Source organism: Triturus cristatus, unplaced genomic scaffold (assembly GCF_964204655.1).
Source record: "Triturus cristatus unplaced genomic scaffold, aTriCri1.1 SCAFFOLD_205, whole genome shotgun sequence".
In the NCBI taxonomy this organism is placed as follows: Eukaryota; Metazoa; Chordata; class Amphibia; order Caudata; family Salamandridae; genus Triturus; species Triturus cristatus.
In genome coordinates, this window is record NW_028187869.1 from 923090 (window position 1) to 940121 (window position 17032).

At 45.0% G+C, this 17032-nt stretch overlaps 1 protein-coding gene across 8 annotated transcripts in view; it reads left to right on the forward strand.

Moving 5' to 3' along the window:
* Positions 1-17032, forward strand: part of LOC146770465 (vacuolar-sorting protein SNF8-like) — a 296161-nt gene that overhangs the window by 30406 nt on the left and 248723 nt on the right. For all 8 annotated transcript variants that reach the window (XM_085640436.1, XM_085640437.1, XM_085640434.1 and 5 more), the window contains exon 2: positions 2587-2637. In XM_085640436.1, the coding sequence (XP_085496562.1) occupies positions 2587-2637 (51 nt within the window). The remainder of the gene's footprint in view (positions 1-2586; positions 2638-17032) is intronic.

Genomic DNA, 17032 nt, shown 5'->3' on the forward strand with positions numbered 1-17032 from the left:
TGCACACAGGCTTTAAGCCACTCTGGTAGCACTTTGAAAACCCGCTTACTAAAGGTCTCGCCTGAGCTAGCGCATGCGCTAGCGCTCAGGCGAGACCTAATGAGTTGAAAAGTGTGTGCATGTGCCACTGTGTGTATGTACATGCCTGTGCGTGTGTAACGATGTGTGTATGTTGTGGTTGGCCTTCACCCTTGGTAACATGCTGGAACGTGCTCTGAAGTACAACCCTGAGACCTCGCGTTGGGATACAGGAGCAGAGCACACCAGGCAATACACTTGCATGTGGGTCTACTGGTAGCACATGGCCTCCATTCATAGCCATTATCTTCAGAAACAGTGGGAAAAGCATCAGAGGCAGCGCCTATCGGCAGCGCAGATTGTTTCCGAGATTTGGCGCGGTAGCAGTTGCTGTTGCTCATAAATAAGAGGGGGCAGCATTCAAGTGATTCTGCACCCTGAACCAGTGGTAGAAGTAGGGGTCGGGGCGGGGTGGAAGTGGATTTGAGGGGTATGACGTGCCCATACTCTTTATTTTTATTTTAGGAGAACAGTCCCCCTACTTTTGTCAAAAGTCAACCACCCCAGAGCGGCTAATTCCGACATTTGAAATGCATCAAGCTGCAGTGTCATTCAGGGAGTCTCCTGTGCTGTGAAACCGAAGGAGGGGCAAACAGCTAACAAAGCCTTCTTGCCAGGGTGCCTGCTTGCCTGAAAGAAGTGTAAATGTTCACAGATGTTCAATCGGCAAATGTGAAGGACCCCTGGAAGCCGGTTTCGTCTTTAATTGAAGCTTCCTGGTGACACACATTTATTCTTTTTGAGAGGTATTGTGAAGGAGCTATCAACAAAGCTGTGAAGTGTGTTCTTTTAAAAGATTGTTTTTTAAAAAACGGCACTACTACAGCCTGCAAAAAAACTATCTTTTTGGAAACACTGTATCCTAAACTTTTTTGTGCATTCTGTAGCAGCCAATGTTCTACTGTGTGTAATGCAAGTTTAAAGTATTGACTTGCGTGTTCACAGTGCTTTCTGTCACAGACTGGGGCCATGTAGCACTAAACATACACAAGTCACTACTCTCCACTGCACCAACCAGGATTTGGTGCAGTGCATTAACTAATAGAGGCTTCATAATCTACGAAAGTGCATTTCCCACTGATTGACATTAATTTTCATTTAAGCTGTGTGTTATTTTATATGTAGTTACCTTACCAGAAGGTGAAAGACTGAAAAAAGTTACAAAATATTTTGTTATTAGCCACACCCACATGCTCACTCACCACGCCCGCTTGCGCGCATCAACACAGATCGCAATACTTTTTAAATGCACTTCAACCACTGCCCTGAACCAAATGCACCATCATGCATATACACCTTCTTAGACTGACACTTTCTTTCTCTGGCCTGCGCAGGGCCATTTATCACCCTTGTATGCAACACCTAATTCGAGCACTGACTTCCTGGCCGACCTGAAGATAGCTAGCTCGCCATTATAGTTCCAGCTTCTGACTGTGAAGGAGGGGGGGGGGGGTGTGTGTGTGTGTGTGTGACCATTCACGCATGACCGACTCAGCCGCTGACTGGGGTACCTCAGGAGAGCCCACTCACTACCATCCATGTCCAACTCTCGACTTACTCGCTGATTGCTTGATACATGCATATAGCCCCCTTACCTCCTATGTGTGCCTGACGCAGCCACTGATTCTTTGTATGATCTGAAGCAAATCTGTGTTTCCAGCGCCACCCGAGGAGGTCCATTTGCTGTACTACATGGGCCCGACTAAGACACAGACTCTCACAACTCTACATGTCCAGCTCCTGACTCATCCACTGACTGTATGACCCGAGGAGGGACACCAACGTGCCTTTCCAGCTCCTGTCTCTAGTGGAGACTCATTGTGGGGCATGAGTGCCACTTAATACCCTATGTATCCCGCACCTTACTCAAACACGGAGTCCCAAGTGTGACCTCTATAGTGGAACATTTTACCACTGTGCTTGTCCAACACGAACACCTGGTGTGAACGGATATGTTCCAAACGGAGAGCCTGTTAACACGATGTCTCATTTGCAACTCCTATCACTGACTTCCTAGGTGACATGGGTAGTGCCCACGCGCTACCAAGTCTATCTCACGGCTGAGAGCTTGTTCCGAGGGCCCATCTGTGCCAATCTCGGCCGTTCACTCCTTACTATTGCTCAAATGAAGTAGTATTTTGTCTCAACACTTACAAAGGTCACCAGACACCATTGATGCACACGAAGAAAATCACGAGCCCATAGCATGTCTGCCTCTTAGCCAACCTGCACCTAATTTGGTGAGGAATCGGTCAAATAAAATGAGTTCAGTCTAGGGAGATCTCCGTGTCATAATGTGTCGGAGTGTGTGTGCCTAAAGACGCACATTTGTCTCTCCGTTTGTGACTGGAGGGTCAGGTAATTGACTAGAAGGAGCGCTCAGAAAAGAAATAGACCGGCTTCTTTCTGCACCATCAGTACCTGCACTCTAACAACGCCAGTTTAAAAGAGATTTTTCTAATTGATAATTACTTTTGAACACATTCTCTTTTACGTTTGATTTTTTAGGCTAAATATAAAGAACGGGGAACTGTGTTGGCCGAAGACCAGTTGGCTCAGGTGAGAACTAGTTTTTTTTACAGTGTGTCTTTTGTTAGAATTCGAAGTTCTTAAACTGGTGTGCATAGCTAGTCTGAGAGATGCTTCCTGTTACGCTGCATTAAACATTACAATAGCATTTAACTCTTAAGGTGTCCAAAGACCGTAGAAAACCTAAAGATCACTTTAGTCAGGGTGTGATCACAGGAATTCTGGCAGGCATTGAGCGGAATAACGCGGAGCATCGCACATACTTTCAGGAGGTCGCACACTGCCTAGAAGTTCCTCTGGTTATTATTTGAACAAGAAAATACATTGCACAGTTCTATACAAAAATCACTTAAACATGATTTTAGGTATATCATTTCTTCCTCTGAAAGGATTCAGTGTCTCTAGAGTGAACTCCAACTGTTTGTTAGATAAGCTATGCTTGGGGCTATTTAATAATGACAAAAATCATAGGCTTAATGACCTATACCAAGATAACTGCCACCCCTCTATGGTAGGTGGCAAAGTCCATAACTGTTAAAATCCACACTGCAAGCAAATGAACAAATGTTTACTTCTGTGATAGGCACCAGTCACCGACTTCTCTTTGTATGTGTACAAAGATGGGGTTTTTCATAGACAGGAAGAAAATGGCGCACCACTTATATATACGTGATTCAAAAAACAAGTAAACAATTGGGTATGGTGCTAACAGGGAGGGGAAGACCCTAAAACCCCTCAATCTGTGAGGGAAACTCCCCACACATAATAAACAACTGACAGCAATCCCGTGCACTCATACAATATTAAATTACACAATATTAGTGTATCTTAAGCTTGACATAGAAACACTCCAGCGTAGAAGTCTTTGTGTTCTTTAATAGGTCATCGTGTGAAAAGCAAACAAACAGCCAGTCGACACGTGTTTCATCAGAGCAAACGTGAATCTCTGACTCTTCAGGGCTATAACGCTGTGTCCAAAATCAGTGACATCCAAAAAAAACAGAAATTATTCCACCTCAATCAGTTGTATGTATTCGATAAATCTAGATGGTAAGTACAAGCTTCAACTGCCAGCCTTGTCGCAGCAAAAGACTGGAGCTATAAATTATAACCAACAATCTGTTATCAATACTGATCACGGTCTGTGACGCCAGTACAGTTACGAACGGGAAAGATCTTCCCAGTCATCAAAGTTACGCCTGAAGATACGGATGGATCCAGCAATACAAGATATAGACATGCATTCTTCCAGAATACAAAAAGGTCGAGAGACAGAACCCTGAATTTCCTGTTTTCTTTCTGGAAAGCAACACTACCCAGTAAAAGAGACCTCGATGAAGTCAAAATTCTGAAACTGTGATTATTTGGTCTTTTTTTAATGTTATCAGCTACTAAAGGGACAGGAGGACCTTGCAGGTCTCTACCATGTTCTCTATTCCCAACTACGGGTGGGGGCATCATCAAGCCTGTCTACTAGGTAGGGAAGGATGTACAGGACCTCTAAATCACTGCCACTATGTTCTTTGTGAAAGTCCTGGTAACCAACTGGAGCACAGATGGAACTACATGAAACTGATAATGCTAATCTGAGATGGTGAACCAAAAATACCTCACAGCTCTGGTGAAGCAAAACATTCATATTGCCATTCTGGAGATGGCAGACCAATGTGATTGTATCAATACATACGTTACTTACGTCCTTGTTTTCTTTTTTGAGATTAAACAGTGACTGATACCTACCAAACCACTTTTGTAATAGAAACAAAATGGAGTAAAATCCTTTCACCTATTTTTTGTCAGCAAACTTACGTGATGGGCTGATTCCTCAATAACGCTTCCTGTGAGGCTCGCTGCCTGCCTGGATTGCTCAGCCAAGGCATAACGACCAGTTAGAGTCTGGATAAGTATAATATAGCAGTCTCATAATACTGCAATGAACCCCAATATTGTTTCTAATGCCTTCAAGTTGCCTGATGCAACAACCTACAGTTTTATCTACTGACCATCTCGCTCCTTGACTGTTGCGGAAACGTTTGCTACATATTCGCAAAGGATGCTTGACTTCTCAGTATAGGAAAATTCTGCAGAGAAGCAAATTGTCAACATGTACCCTGCAAATGTTTCACAACCTCCTCACGGTTCTGGTCCAAATATTAGACCTACGAAAAGAGGACTTTACTCAGCAGATTGTTCGGGAGAGTGTACAAGTGCGTGTTCTGAAGCTAAATATGGCATCTGACAGAGATGGTGTTTCCCCCGGCTTGGGAAGAGTCTTTCGCAGCATCCATATCTATGCACAGAGCTGCTGAATCTGCTGCTCCGTCGTGGGTAGAGTCTTAAAGCCTTCACCCCCTCATAATAAGATCTCGAATCTCACTGAAACTACAGAGACATGCATCCATAAGTATTTGTACTGACTGAACTCGAAATTTTCACCAAGGTTGCATCCACTTTTCAATCATGTACATTTGAATGGGGCATACTTCCAGTTACCTGACATATATCGTTTTTTACCCAGGTATATGAAGGTATTGATTTTGATGGACTTGGATGTGATATAGATTTCTAAAAATGATATACGCCTAGAAGGCGCGCCACTGCAGTTGCTTCGGCTTTGGAGTGATGTAACCTTCAAGCCCTTCATAAGCCGAGCCACTGAGTTTGTGATGTTTTTAAGGGTGCCAAGCTGCTGCCTGGTAAATTGGTGAGCAGGTCAACGAGCCAGAGCTTGCACTATTGATCTGAAATTGGCTTTTGGAAGAATAGCTTTACTTCCTTTCAGAAGAGGTGTTGGCATCTTGCTGTTTTGGTTGTCCTTGTAATTTTCTGCCGTCATATTTGTGGTGGCTGAGCATATTTAGTCCAGGCTTCTGCATCTGTAAGAAATCGCCAATCATCTGAAAACCAGCAGATTTTTACAAATGGGCTGTTCTGTCCATCTACTGCGGCGACTAACGCTTTCCTTCATCTATGATCAAGAGCCTGTGTGAACATGCCCTCTAACACAACACAACTTAACCACACACAGATTAATGAATGGTTGGTTCTCCTATGATTCAAAAATTCAATTACCAAAGGAAAAGCAAAAGAAAGTATTATGGCACTGAACTTAAGAATTTTAGTAAACACGAAAATGTAGTCCCTGCCCATACTCGGGCGAAAAATAGTTTAGTTAACAAACAAAGGTGGTGTATTCAGTAATAGCTTTCCCGGGGAAATATAATGTTCTCTATGTTTTTGTAATTTCTGGTACAGAGTACAACATGGAGCACATCGGCTCTCCTGAATGTGGTTAAATAGGGACACAATTTACTTTCAGTACTTGACACCACTTGCTTTCGGCAACTGACAGAGAATGAGTCACTGGATTACTTGATGCTGGCCGCATGCTCAATGAGCCCCTTAATAGTGCTTACGATAAAAGAGACACACAAATAGGACATTCTGGTATCTCACTGCAGGTAATGCTAAGGTTCGACCTACGCTACAAGCAATGTCAGAGAAGAAGAAAGCAATACACTTTTAGGCATCCGAGGAGCAGGGATTCAGGTAATATTTTGAGAGGGAGCAGTAAGTCATGGGGTAACATGATTTTTGCAGGAAGTAAAAAGCAACTCTCATTCCACGTAAAAGTATTATCGGATCATAAAAATATTTTTTTATTAAGCTGGTATGTAACATATATATAAAGATGTATTTTCATCATAAAGACTTGATTCAGATCAGACAGCAGCAACAGTAGACTGCCTCCTCGCTGTGCCGTGGTTCATATACCATCAATCCTCACATAGCCGAGCAGCATCAAGGACAGGCTGCTGCCCATCTGCTGCCTCCTATTTCTGTTCTGAGAAGCAGTGGCGGAGAATGGATCTCACTGGAAGGTCGAAATGGACTGTTACACCACATACACAGATACACAGACTCTTCCGCTTGGATTTTCAGACGCCAGGGCGCTTTTTCTCGTCGGATCTTAGTTCGGGAAACACACACACGTGTTTCTACATGATTAATATGGAGCGCTGATCTTGGAAATATGTAATCTTTGTCATCCAGTTTTGGATGTCAATGACCTAGTTTTCCATAGTGAAGAGGATGCCAATTGGTCACAAGTGGTTGCAACTCCTCTTATACAGTACTTTCATGTCACCTTGCATCTAATCTCTGATGTTTGAAAGCTTCACCTCTCGGTTTAGAGGTTTGTAAAAATGTGGGTTTTTAAGGGAGGTTTCCCACAATGACTCAATTCAGATGTCCCCCCTCCATAAGAGATTGCATTCCACTTTTTTTTTCTTTCAATCATGGTTTTCACAAAATGGTGTAAGGCCACTTAGTTTGTGATCCTCATCTTAATTTGCAGTTTTTGTGGGTTTTCAGGTAGGTCTGCTGGTATCGACCTGCAGGGATGAGTGGGTCGCTGCTGACACATTTTGACGAGCCCCAAGAGGAATTATCATGCATTTTTTTCAGTGTTAAACCCTATTCCGTTAACACTTCCTTTCTTGAGGCACTTATATCAGTTAGCCATGTAGGGCTGATTTAGACGCCTTTTTGTGTAGAAAGCCTAGTCTGAAATTTTTTCTGATTTTGTTTTGTTGGGACACACAAATCCCCTGCATGGTGACGGACGTGCACCCCTGCCCTGTGTGCCCCAGCTGCGTGAATATTTGGATCCCTGGTACTGATTTTTGGTCATGGAAGAACACAGATAATGGGTGTACGCAATTATCTAGACATATCTCGTGGTGATGCGGTCATGTTAGACAAAACGGGTGCTCCAAGCTCTACTCTCATAGTGGTAGAGGGCTACTGCTGTTGCAGGGATTCTGCTTATACACAGAACTATGCGTAGAACCCCAGGACCTCAGTGAATTGTGGTGTACCAGAAACTCACCTCAGAACCCAGAACCCAGTATCCGGCTAGCATAAGTGTCCCATTCGTTATCCGAGATTTAGCTCGGCAGTCCCAATGAAAAGACAACCCTGAACAAGCGACTCAGTATACTCTCAGGAATGGTGGGAATCGGAAATACCTGTTCGTATATTATTCTCACATCAGTCCACAACAATAATCAACAGAGACACGGTGAAAATAAAAAGAGTTTATTTTTATAGACCACGTGTCCTAAGATGCAGTACTTTGGCTAATACAAGCAGACAAATGATTAAAATCAAAACCATCAGCATCGTTACAATACCATAGAATATAAAAGGGTTGATCATGTTATAATGACAGTGGACCCTACCACCTTCCCTTTACTAAGAAGCTAATATTATTATTAGGCTAGTAGAAGGTCTCTTAGGCTTGAATAGGGGACCCCATACCTCAAAGATCAGCTTAGTGAAATCACATCACAGGAGCATCAGGAGTCTTCTCGCAGGAAGGCTCGTCTTCGGTCTGAATAATAAACATGATGTCTGTGATATATAAAGCACCAACTTTCAGGTATTCGCAGCTGCTCGTGTGTTATGGCTAAATAGTGGGTCGATCAACCTAGAGTGGAAAACATGCATTGTGTAATAATCCAGACTGTTTGTCACACCATGTACAGACCAAGGTCGCTGCGCAGAGCTCGGGATGGTAACAACAGATTGCTCCCGTGTGAGGCGAGTCTCGAGTCAGCAGTTTGTTTAAGAAATAACATGTAAACGCAGTGTCGTGCGCAAAAGCAGCAAGATGGCTTTCTACCCTCTAACGTGGTTATGTTAACTTAACAATGTATGTACATACTCAGGGAGTCCTCACTACATGCCCCCTTGATCGAAGCACTATTTAGTAGGCAAGAAAACAGAGAACGCAGAGTTCAGTTTCGACAGAGCAGAACAAGGCGTAACCAATCTAAAGCTTCAGAATGTGCAAAAGTCTGAAAAGACAAAAAATAAACAGGGGTTTAAAAAATAAAAATAATAAAAAAACTCAAAACTTCCATCAGGAAGTGAAAAGAAAAAAAAAAAATTGCTGCGCCAGGTTGCTGTCCAAAGGCACAGTTGTAAAGGACGTCAGTTCAGTTAATCCATGAACGTATAGGCAGCATACGTGGCAACTGCTTCCAACAAGAAATCGTTTGCAGGGCCACTAAAAGTCTCAGCCATCCAATTAAGCAAAGAAAAGGAACATACGTGTTCTTCAACCATCGGAGCCTCTAGCACAATCAGAGGGCAACCGGACTGTTCCTCCAAGTAGCTCATAGCTAAGAAGTCGTAGGCAGCCATTGCGATGTCCCAATTACCCAGGATACCATGCGCCGCACCACAGGCCATAATCCGGACACCAGAACAGGCAAACTCGTGAGACACTAAGGGCCTCATCAGTCGATCGAAATCCGGCACCGGAGACACCGTGTTGGTCAAGCACAAATCCAGAGGCCATTCAAAGGGACAATCCAGGCAGTGAAAAACAGGTTGCACGCAGGTGAAGTAGGAATACCTGAAGGATAATCCATACGCCAGGCTCAAAGTCGCCAATGGCAGAGTACCATAAAAGTCAAGCATCCTATCACGAAGAAGATGCAGACGGGACAGGCGCTCGTGTGGCACAGAAAGAGCAGCCATTCCGTAGTATGAAAAGTAAAAGCAGCACACCTGCCACCAGCGCCAGAATCAGCGGAACACCTCCAAAGATGCTCGAGAAAATCGAATGAAAAAATGCCGGAAGCACACCAAAAATAGTTTGGAAAGAGGTCACGAGGCCTGAGCTTACAAGTTTAAAAAAATGAGCCAGGCCGGTCGTGGACGAGGCATTGAAAATTGTTTGTATCAAAGCTCCACAATGTAGGGGAGGTCAGTATTCAACAGCGCCTGCACCTCAGTGCGCGTATTTGCAACGTGAAGGACAAATGTTTCACGAGAGGAAGTCAATGGCACCTCTTTTTGGGACAATAGAGCTCTTATTCTGCTCAACTTGTTGAACTCTGCTTTCAAGGTTGGAATCGAAGGCCAGATGGAAACATCCAGCCGCCCGTGCGGGGGCGGAAAGAGAACATTATTGCAGCAGACAACCCTACGCGATACAGTTACTATATATGGGATTCCCGCAGCAAGCTTCATTATTCAAAATTAAATAACTACCGTTTGCAAGCAGCGTGAAAGAAGGCGAAATCACAGGCACCGGGACACCGCGGAGGACGCAGGCCAAATTCGGGGCTTGTACATTGCATGCACCGTGTAATTGAATGTGCCTACATACCAAGGAATGATCTGGTGTCGTGGTACATTCCTCACCCTTCAGATAAACCTCAGTACCGTCTCTAGTACATCTATACGTAAAGGGGAGGGACCAAACCTCATGTATGAAAGCGGTGCCCAGCTGTTCATATCTACCCAGAGCATAATGTTTCATACAAGACGTAAACTTAAAAAGTGCAAACAGGAGAGTTATCAACCCGTGGATAAGCCACGTGGCCGAATTGATTTCCGCCACCGAAAAAGGTAACGGCTCCAATTTTTCAATATGTAATAATGAATATGTAGCATCCTTCATGGACATGAAACGCTGCTTATCTGTCAGGTTAAAGGGAAGGAATAACGCTGTAGTGTTCAAATAGTCCCAAGGGACCCTCCCTGCCTTTAACGTCTGCAATGTCCATGCAAACTGCATAACAGAACGTAACTGGTTTTGACCATGATATAACACAGACATATCATCATGCACAATATCAACAACTGAAGAAACAATATTTTCTAATGTATAAATTCTTGAAGAGAGAGTGTTAATGCTGTTATCTATAACGGCTAATACCTTTTCCATGTTTGCTTGGTCAATAGCTCTCAATCTGGAAGCCGCCTCAATTTGCGACAACTTCCACACTTCGTCCACCTTTTGGTTCTGCCACCCACAGGACCCTTAACAAAATCATTCAAATCTATTTTGTCATGTAACTTTGATAAATGAACTTTGACAGATGCCAAGGTGGAATGTCGCAGCCAGGATTGACATAACTTTCCTACAGAGTATGTAGTTACTGTATGTGTCGACTCAAACCGAGGGTCTACGCGTTCCTGAGTATACCCTGGGTTCAGCCCTAGAAAACGACGTTGACAGGTATCAGAACTGCTTTGCCAAATTAGCCAACCCTCATTATTAAATTTCGAAATATTGAAAGATGAATTTGAAATCAATGACTGCAAAGTAGGAAGCGACAGAGCTGTGTGATTATCCCAATTGGGGTAAGCGCCCAGATCCGGCACAGAAGGTGACTTTAGTTGTTTAGAAGTGGCCAATCCGAAACAGGTGGTTTGGAAGATGGATGAATTTAAAAACAGTATATGATTTGGTATAAGACAGGCACGATGTAAAGCTTCAGTTCCCTGAACCTGCCACGGTTTGGATCCCCAAACCGACTTAAGATCAATTGTAGCCTTCCATAGATCATAACCTCTGATTGACAACTCGTCCATAAAGGACTTGGAATAAAGTAACTTGGTGTGTGTCAGTCTAACCTTTGCGGCAGACTCAGGCATAACCTTAAAATAAAAGGATGCCGGGTTGGAAACACCGAAATCAGTAAAATAAGTATACTTATCAACTAGTGTATGTGAACTGCCGAAAGAGGGAGTAGGACAGTGTTCCCATTGGGTAAAATTTACAAAATTTCTAAATGTATTCGCTTTATGCAGGAAGTGATTGCCATAATGCTGAAAACAATACTGTTCCGCATAATTAGCCGCATTTTCATATAAATCTTCAGCATCAAAAGCGGCATAATATTTCAAATCTGAAAACAGCGACTCAATGGCGTGTACATCCCAATCATCAGAACGTATGTTCTGCCTAACCACATCACCCATAGAAACACGAAATACATTAGGTACATTAATGACCTCTGTAGGCCCATGAATTTGGAATTTAACAGCATCCCACGCGATTCCATCCAAGACGGGCCAGGCAGTAATATTCACAAAAGTCTGGTCCCTTTTCATGATGTGGGACGAGGAGTGGGGGGCCAAAGTTCCATTGATAAGTCTAATTGTCGATCTCTCTTTGAGATAGTGGCCATCCACCAAACGGAAAAAAACTATCACAAATCCAATTGACATAAACAAAAAAATACTGAAAAGCAGCAACCAGATGTATGTCCAAGGGGCAATCAAAAAATGTCTCTTAAACCAGCTTACAAAAACAGCAATGTTCGATGGGGGAGTTGAGGGCAATGAGTTAGTGTCAAAGGAGAAACGGGACTGGCCAAGTGCTGTAGATTGTAAAACAGGCGAGGGACCACGTGTAGGATAAGCATACTCAGTCTCGTCGGGCAAACCACCAGCCGGTGGTGTCAACAAGGGATCAGTAACTGTTTGCATCTCGATGGCAACATCAGGCAAGGTGTGAGAAGCAGGAGCCAACATTGAATTTCTTTGCATCGTCTGGCATGAAACTGCTGGAGTCATACTAAGAAGTATCGGCCACTCGCTGAAGTTTGACATTGTCAATAGAGATGTACCTGTTTTCTTTGCGACCAGGAAGTGGAGGTAAAATGACTGTTCTTGTACCCTGCACTCCAAGCACTGGAACTGGTGCACGATAAGAGGGGCCGAACTCCTTCTTGTTCTCCACCTTCTCACGGACCAGGTCTCCAACTCGGGGTAGCCAGCCGACTACCGGAATCTGAACTTCAGCTTCAGATGTGGAGGGCAAGTGTTCCTTCGAAAGAGTGTCTCTGGCTTCTTGTAGAGTCTGCAAAACAGCACAGTGATCATCTACGTCAAAGGGTGCGGTCGACGCCGCCATGTCTAGACCATCAAGGTCTGGGACAAACATTCTGATTCCGAAGAGCATCATGTACGGGGTCCGCCCACCCAGAGACCTTCTAGGGAGATTATTAAGTGCACGTTGGACGTTATACAAATGGGCTAGCCAGTTCCGGCCTGTGCCTAAAACACGTGCTGTCAATGATTGCTTTAAGTCACGGTTCATTCGCTCCACCACACTATTACCCTCAGGTCGGTAGGGGGACGAAAATTTGACTAGGACCCCCAAATTTCTCATAGCCTCCTTGTAAGCCTTAGAGGCGAACGCAGGGCCCTGATCAGAATGGAAGGTACCACACTCAAAAGTTCCCACAAACACACGCAAATCCCAGATGACAGTCCGCGAGTCAGCACTCCTTTGTGGCCATACCCATAGAAAACGTGTGCATGAATCCACTGCAACCAAGATGTACTTGTACGCAGTATCAGAAGAAAAAGGACCGCAGTGATCCAAATAAACACAACCAAATGGTTTATTAGATATGTACAACTGTGTTTGTGGTGGGCGCGCAACAGTAGAAGGTTTAATCTGTTGGCAAATGTCACAATCAAGAACATAAGCGCGCGCTTGTTTATATAAACCAAACCACCAGTAACGTTGTTGTAGCAGAGATATTGTAGCTGACACACCGGCGTGGGCTGACGCCAACCCCTCGTGCGCAGCTAGGATCAGTGCTGGTCTGCAGTCCGCGTTGGGAATAATCCTGTCACCAACGTCGTTAATCCTCACTAATGGGACGTTATCAGGACTTAAATGATAAAAATAACGAGAAGGAAAACCCTTCGGGTAATCACTTCCCTTTTTTGTAGCAGCAATAGCTGCCAAGATGTCATCATCAATCTTACTTTTGGATCTTGTAACTGTTGCCACTAAGTATGTAGCCACTGCTGTTTTTGCTGCCTCGTCAGCCAAGCTGTTGCCGACAGCATGGACACCAAGTCGTTGGTGACCAAGAGTGTGAATAACATTCACGAGAGGGAGACGTTCTTTAAAGTCTGCCACTCGAACCCAAAGCGTTTTATGCTTAATTGTGCTACCTTTCGTGTCTTGATAATCATTCTGAGACCAGAAGTGTAAATTGTCATTGTAGGACTGGACACAGTAGAAGGAGTCACTCACTATAAGAGTAGTGACTCGGGGATCAGCAAACTCCAGTGCAAGCACCAGAGCCCGAAGCTCCGCTAATTGCGCGGTACAATCACCCAATGACTGCGTATGCACTGCATCAGATTGGAATTCACCATTTACGAATGTACCTACGACAATTGCGCAAGCCGCTGAATAAGCGTGCTTTGATCCAATTGCGGGCTGCGCAGACCCGTCAGTGTATATGACACAATGGTATTCTTCGAGCGGGCGCAAAGACAGAGGTGCCGGATGAACGAATTCATACTGCAAGTACTCTTGAGTCTGTAATGAGGCATCAAAGATGTAAGTGACATCTGGCGACGTCAGTGTTGTGGCCCATTGTATCCACCGTGGATGCAAAGCTTTAGAATTTGGTACACTTGCTTTAGTCACTGCTTCTAAGGCAGGATATGGTGTTACAACCAGAATCTGTTTCCCATGCGACAGTGCGCGTTCCTTAAGGATCGCCATCTGCACAGCAGTCAGAACTTTTTCGACCGTGGAAAAACGTAATTCAGCAGAGGTGTACAAGTGGGATTTGTACGCAATGGGGACTGTATCGCCCTCATTAAACGTCAAATACGTGAAACCCACGGCGCCTGGCACTATTCTTATTACCAGGTTAGTGCGGTTATCACGTGTCAGCAAATATTGTGAAGCAAGAAGGTCAGCCTGTAAAGACTGTAAAATTTTAGAATGTTCTAGCTGCCAGCTAGACTTCGAAAACGATGGTTGTACCAAGGCGTAAAGCGGCTTGATACGCTGGGCATAATCAGGAATGTACGTACGGCCGAAATTCAGAAAGCCCAGCAGAGATTGTAATTTCTTCAGTGTCGTAGGAGCACTTAAGCATGCGCACTTCTCCAGAAAGTGGGGAGCTAACCCCTTACCTTCATTATTGAGCTCGTAGCCCAAAAACAACACTGTATATTCCGCGATGTGAGACTTCGCAAAATTGAATTTGTAGCCATAGTCAGCAAAACTCACTATAATATTGTCGACTCGAGACAGATGCGGCATCAGCTCATCATCCGTGAGGTAGATATCGTCAACATAGGAGTATGCGTCGGGGTCTATTCTTTCTAAGAGAGAAACCACGCGAGCGGAAAAGACGCCAGGGCTATTTTTGTAGCCCATGGCCAATCTTGTAAACTGTTTTTGTTTGCCGCCCGAAGTAAACGCTGTCCACTGGCTACTCAGTGTGGACAGGTTGTGGCTAAAAAAGCCATTGGAAATGTCAAGTGTCGTTTTAAACCTTTTACGCACGAGACTGTCGACAAGAGCCGAGCTATGTGTATTTTGTACCGCGCAGGTCCGGCAATGGGAGTTTAGGTGCCGGTAATCCAAAACTAAACGGTACGAGCCGTCAGGCTTCGTTACAGTGAATAAAGGGTTATTCATAGGGGACACACAAGTTTCAATAACACCCTGATATTCCAATTGTTCAAGGATCGCCGCGACGTGGGGTCTAGCTTCACGACGCATGGGATATTGGGGTTGAGGCTGGGGCATAGACCGCAATGGAATCTCATGGCAGGGGGACAACCGGTCCCATCCCACCTGAGTACGATACACCGCTGGCGCAAGCGCCAGCGCCCACTCCTCAGCGTACACTTCAGCCTGGTCCTTAGGCACCGTGTGCGCAAAGGACGGGAGGATTACCTCCTCCCCTCTAGGAGCTTCCAACATGAAGGCTGGGGGCCAATCTGCCTCCGCTAGGAGGATATCATAGGTGGTGGTCAGATTATCCCAAAAGATCCCTTTTATAGTACGTTGTATGTCACCCTCAATTAATAAGACTATTTCATAAAGTCTGTCAGGGGGAGCCACTCTGGTGTCAGCTGTTTCAACAGTAACCAATATATCAGTTGCTGTCACCGCCAGAAATGGACGCAGAGCTTGACGGACTATGGTAATTTCCGCCGCGCTGTCCAGTAGCGTCAGCGCCCATGTCCGGTTCCGAAGCTGTGTCCGCACTATCTGAGGCATACCTTGCCGTCAGAGCCGCCACTTTCTTCTTCTAAAACGGGGGTCTTTGTCGTGCAAATTCGTCCTGCTTGCCTTTACCCTCAGTCAGTCGGGGCTGTTCACGTGTTTGTGGTGCACCCCGACCTTTTCCACCGCCTCCGCCACCGGACTGTGAAGCCGATGTTTCCTGTGAAGAACGAGGAGAACGTTGTTCAGAAACCTGAAATCTATCAGGAGACTTAATAGTAGCACGATCTCGCAGATCATAAGTGCGTTCACTACTTGACTGAACGGGAGAGGCAGGCCGAGAGCCCTGTTTCTGCTGCTGCTTTCCCTGTTGTTTAGACCGCCAATTTTGTTTTGGAAAGCTTGGTCGGTCATCCTTACCAGTGGCTTCTGCCTTACCCTGCTGCTTAAAATCGGGATTTTTGATCACAGGCTTAACTCCTAAAGAGCTACGACCTAAATCTCTGTATGCACCGGAGATTATTTTCGCAAATTCCTGCGGCTTGTCCTCTTCAGCAACTTTCTTTAGTTCATTACGAACCTGAAACTGCAAAGCATCACCCTTAAGGTTACCCATTATCATGGTAGCCACCAGGTCAAACTCTCCGAGGAGCCGCATCCCTAATTCTATTGCAGACTCCGCACCGTGGTTATCTTGAACACGTTTAATAACGGAGGGCAGCTGCAACATAGACGGAGTGCCAAAGCACTGCGCGTACATCGCTGCAAAAACCTTACCCTAGGTAACACAATCATCTATGTGGGGGACTAAGTCTTTAGGCAAACTAATGGTGAGGATCCTGTGTTTCTCCACAGGAGTTGTATTCGGGTATACCGCTTCTATTTGGTCAAATTTTTCAGCAAGCCAAAAGGGAAAATCATCCCTTGTTTGGGGGCGCTTGCCCATAACAGAATTAGCCATAACAGGACTAATGACCACCGCGTGATGATCATTAGGTTGTCCCGCACCAGCAGGCGCCCCCGCCTGCACAGTGCGCGACACATACTGCACCAACGCCCTATAAACTGTTATAAGGGCAGTGTGTAGTACACGCAACTCAGCCACCGTCACTGTGAGGTAACGGGGATGAGGCGTAAATCCGGCTAGTACCGGCCATGTGGCCCCTGCAATTGATAAAGGGCCCATTCTCGGCGGTATAACCACATGGGGGAGGGCGCCATTAAACCAAATAAGATGCTGCCAAGCAGATATTGGTATTTCTTGTGTCCTATACGGTACATAGTTCGCTGGCACGGCAGTTGCAGTGTAAGAATGAAAGGTATTATCAACCGCACTCACCGCCGGAATCGTCACCCAAGAGTAGAACAACTCATATGGATATGCCGCATCGGCTCCCACCACAAAGATGACGTCCATGCCAGTGTCCGGCACCCCATACTGCGTCAAATGACGTTTCAGAGCTGCACGGCTATGCGCCGCAATATCTACCGCCATAAGGACAAACCACACTCGAAGCTATCTGTAGCACAAGGGTTCAATAACCTTTTTAATGATCAAGCTTGAAGGAACCTATATCAATAGAACTAGATAGGTTTAAATCCGTCAGACTTGTTATCCGG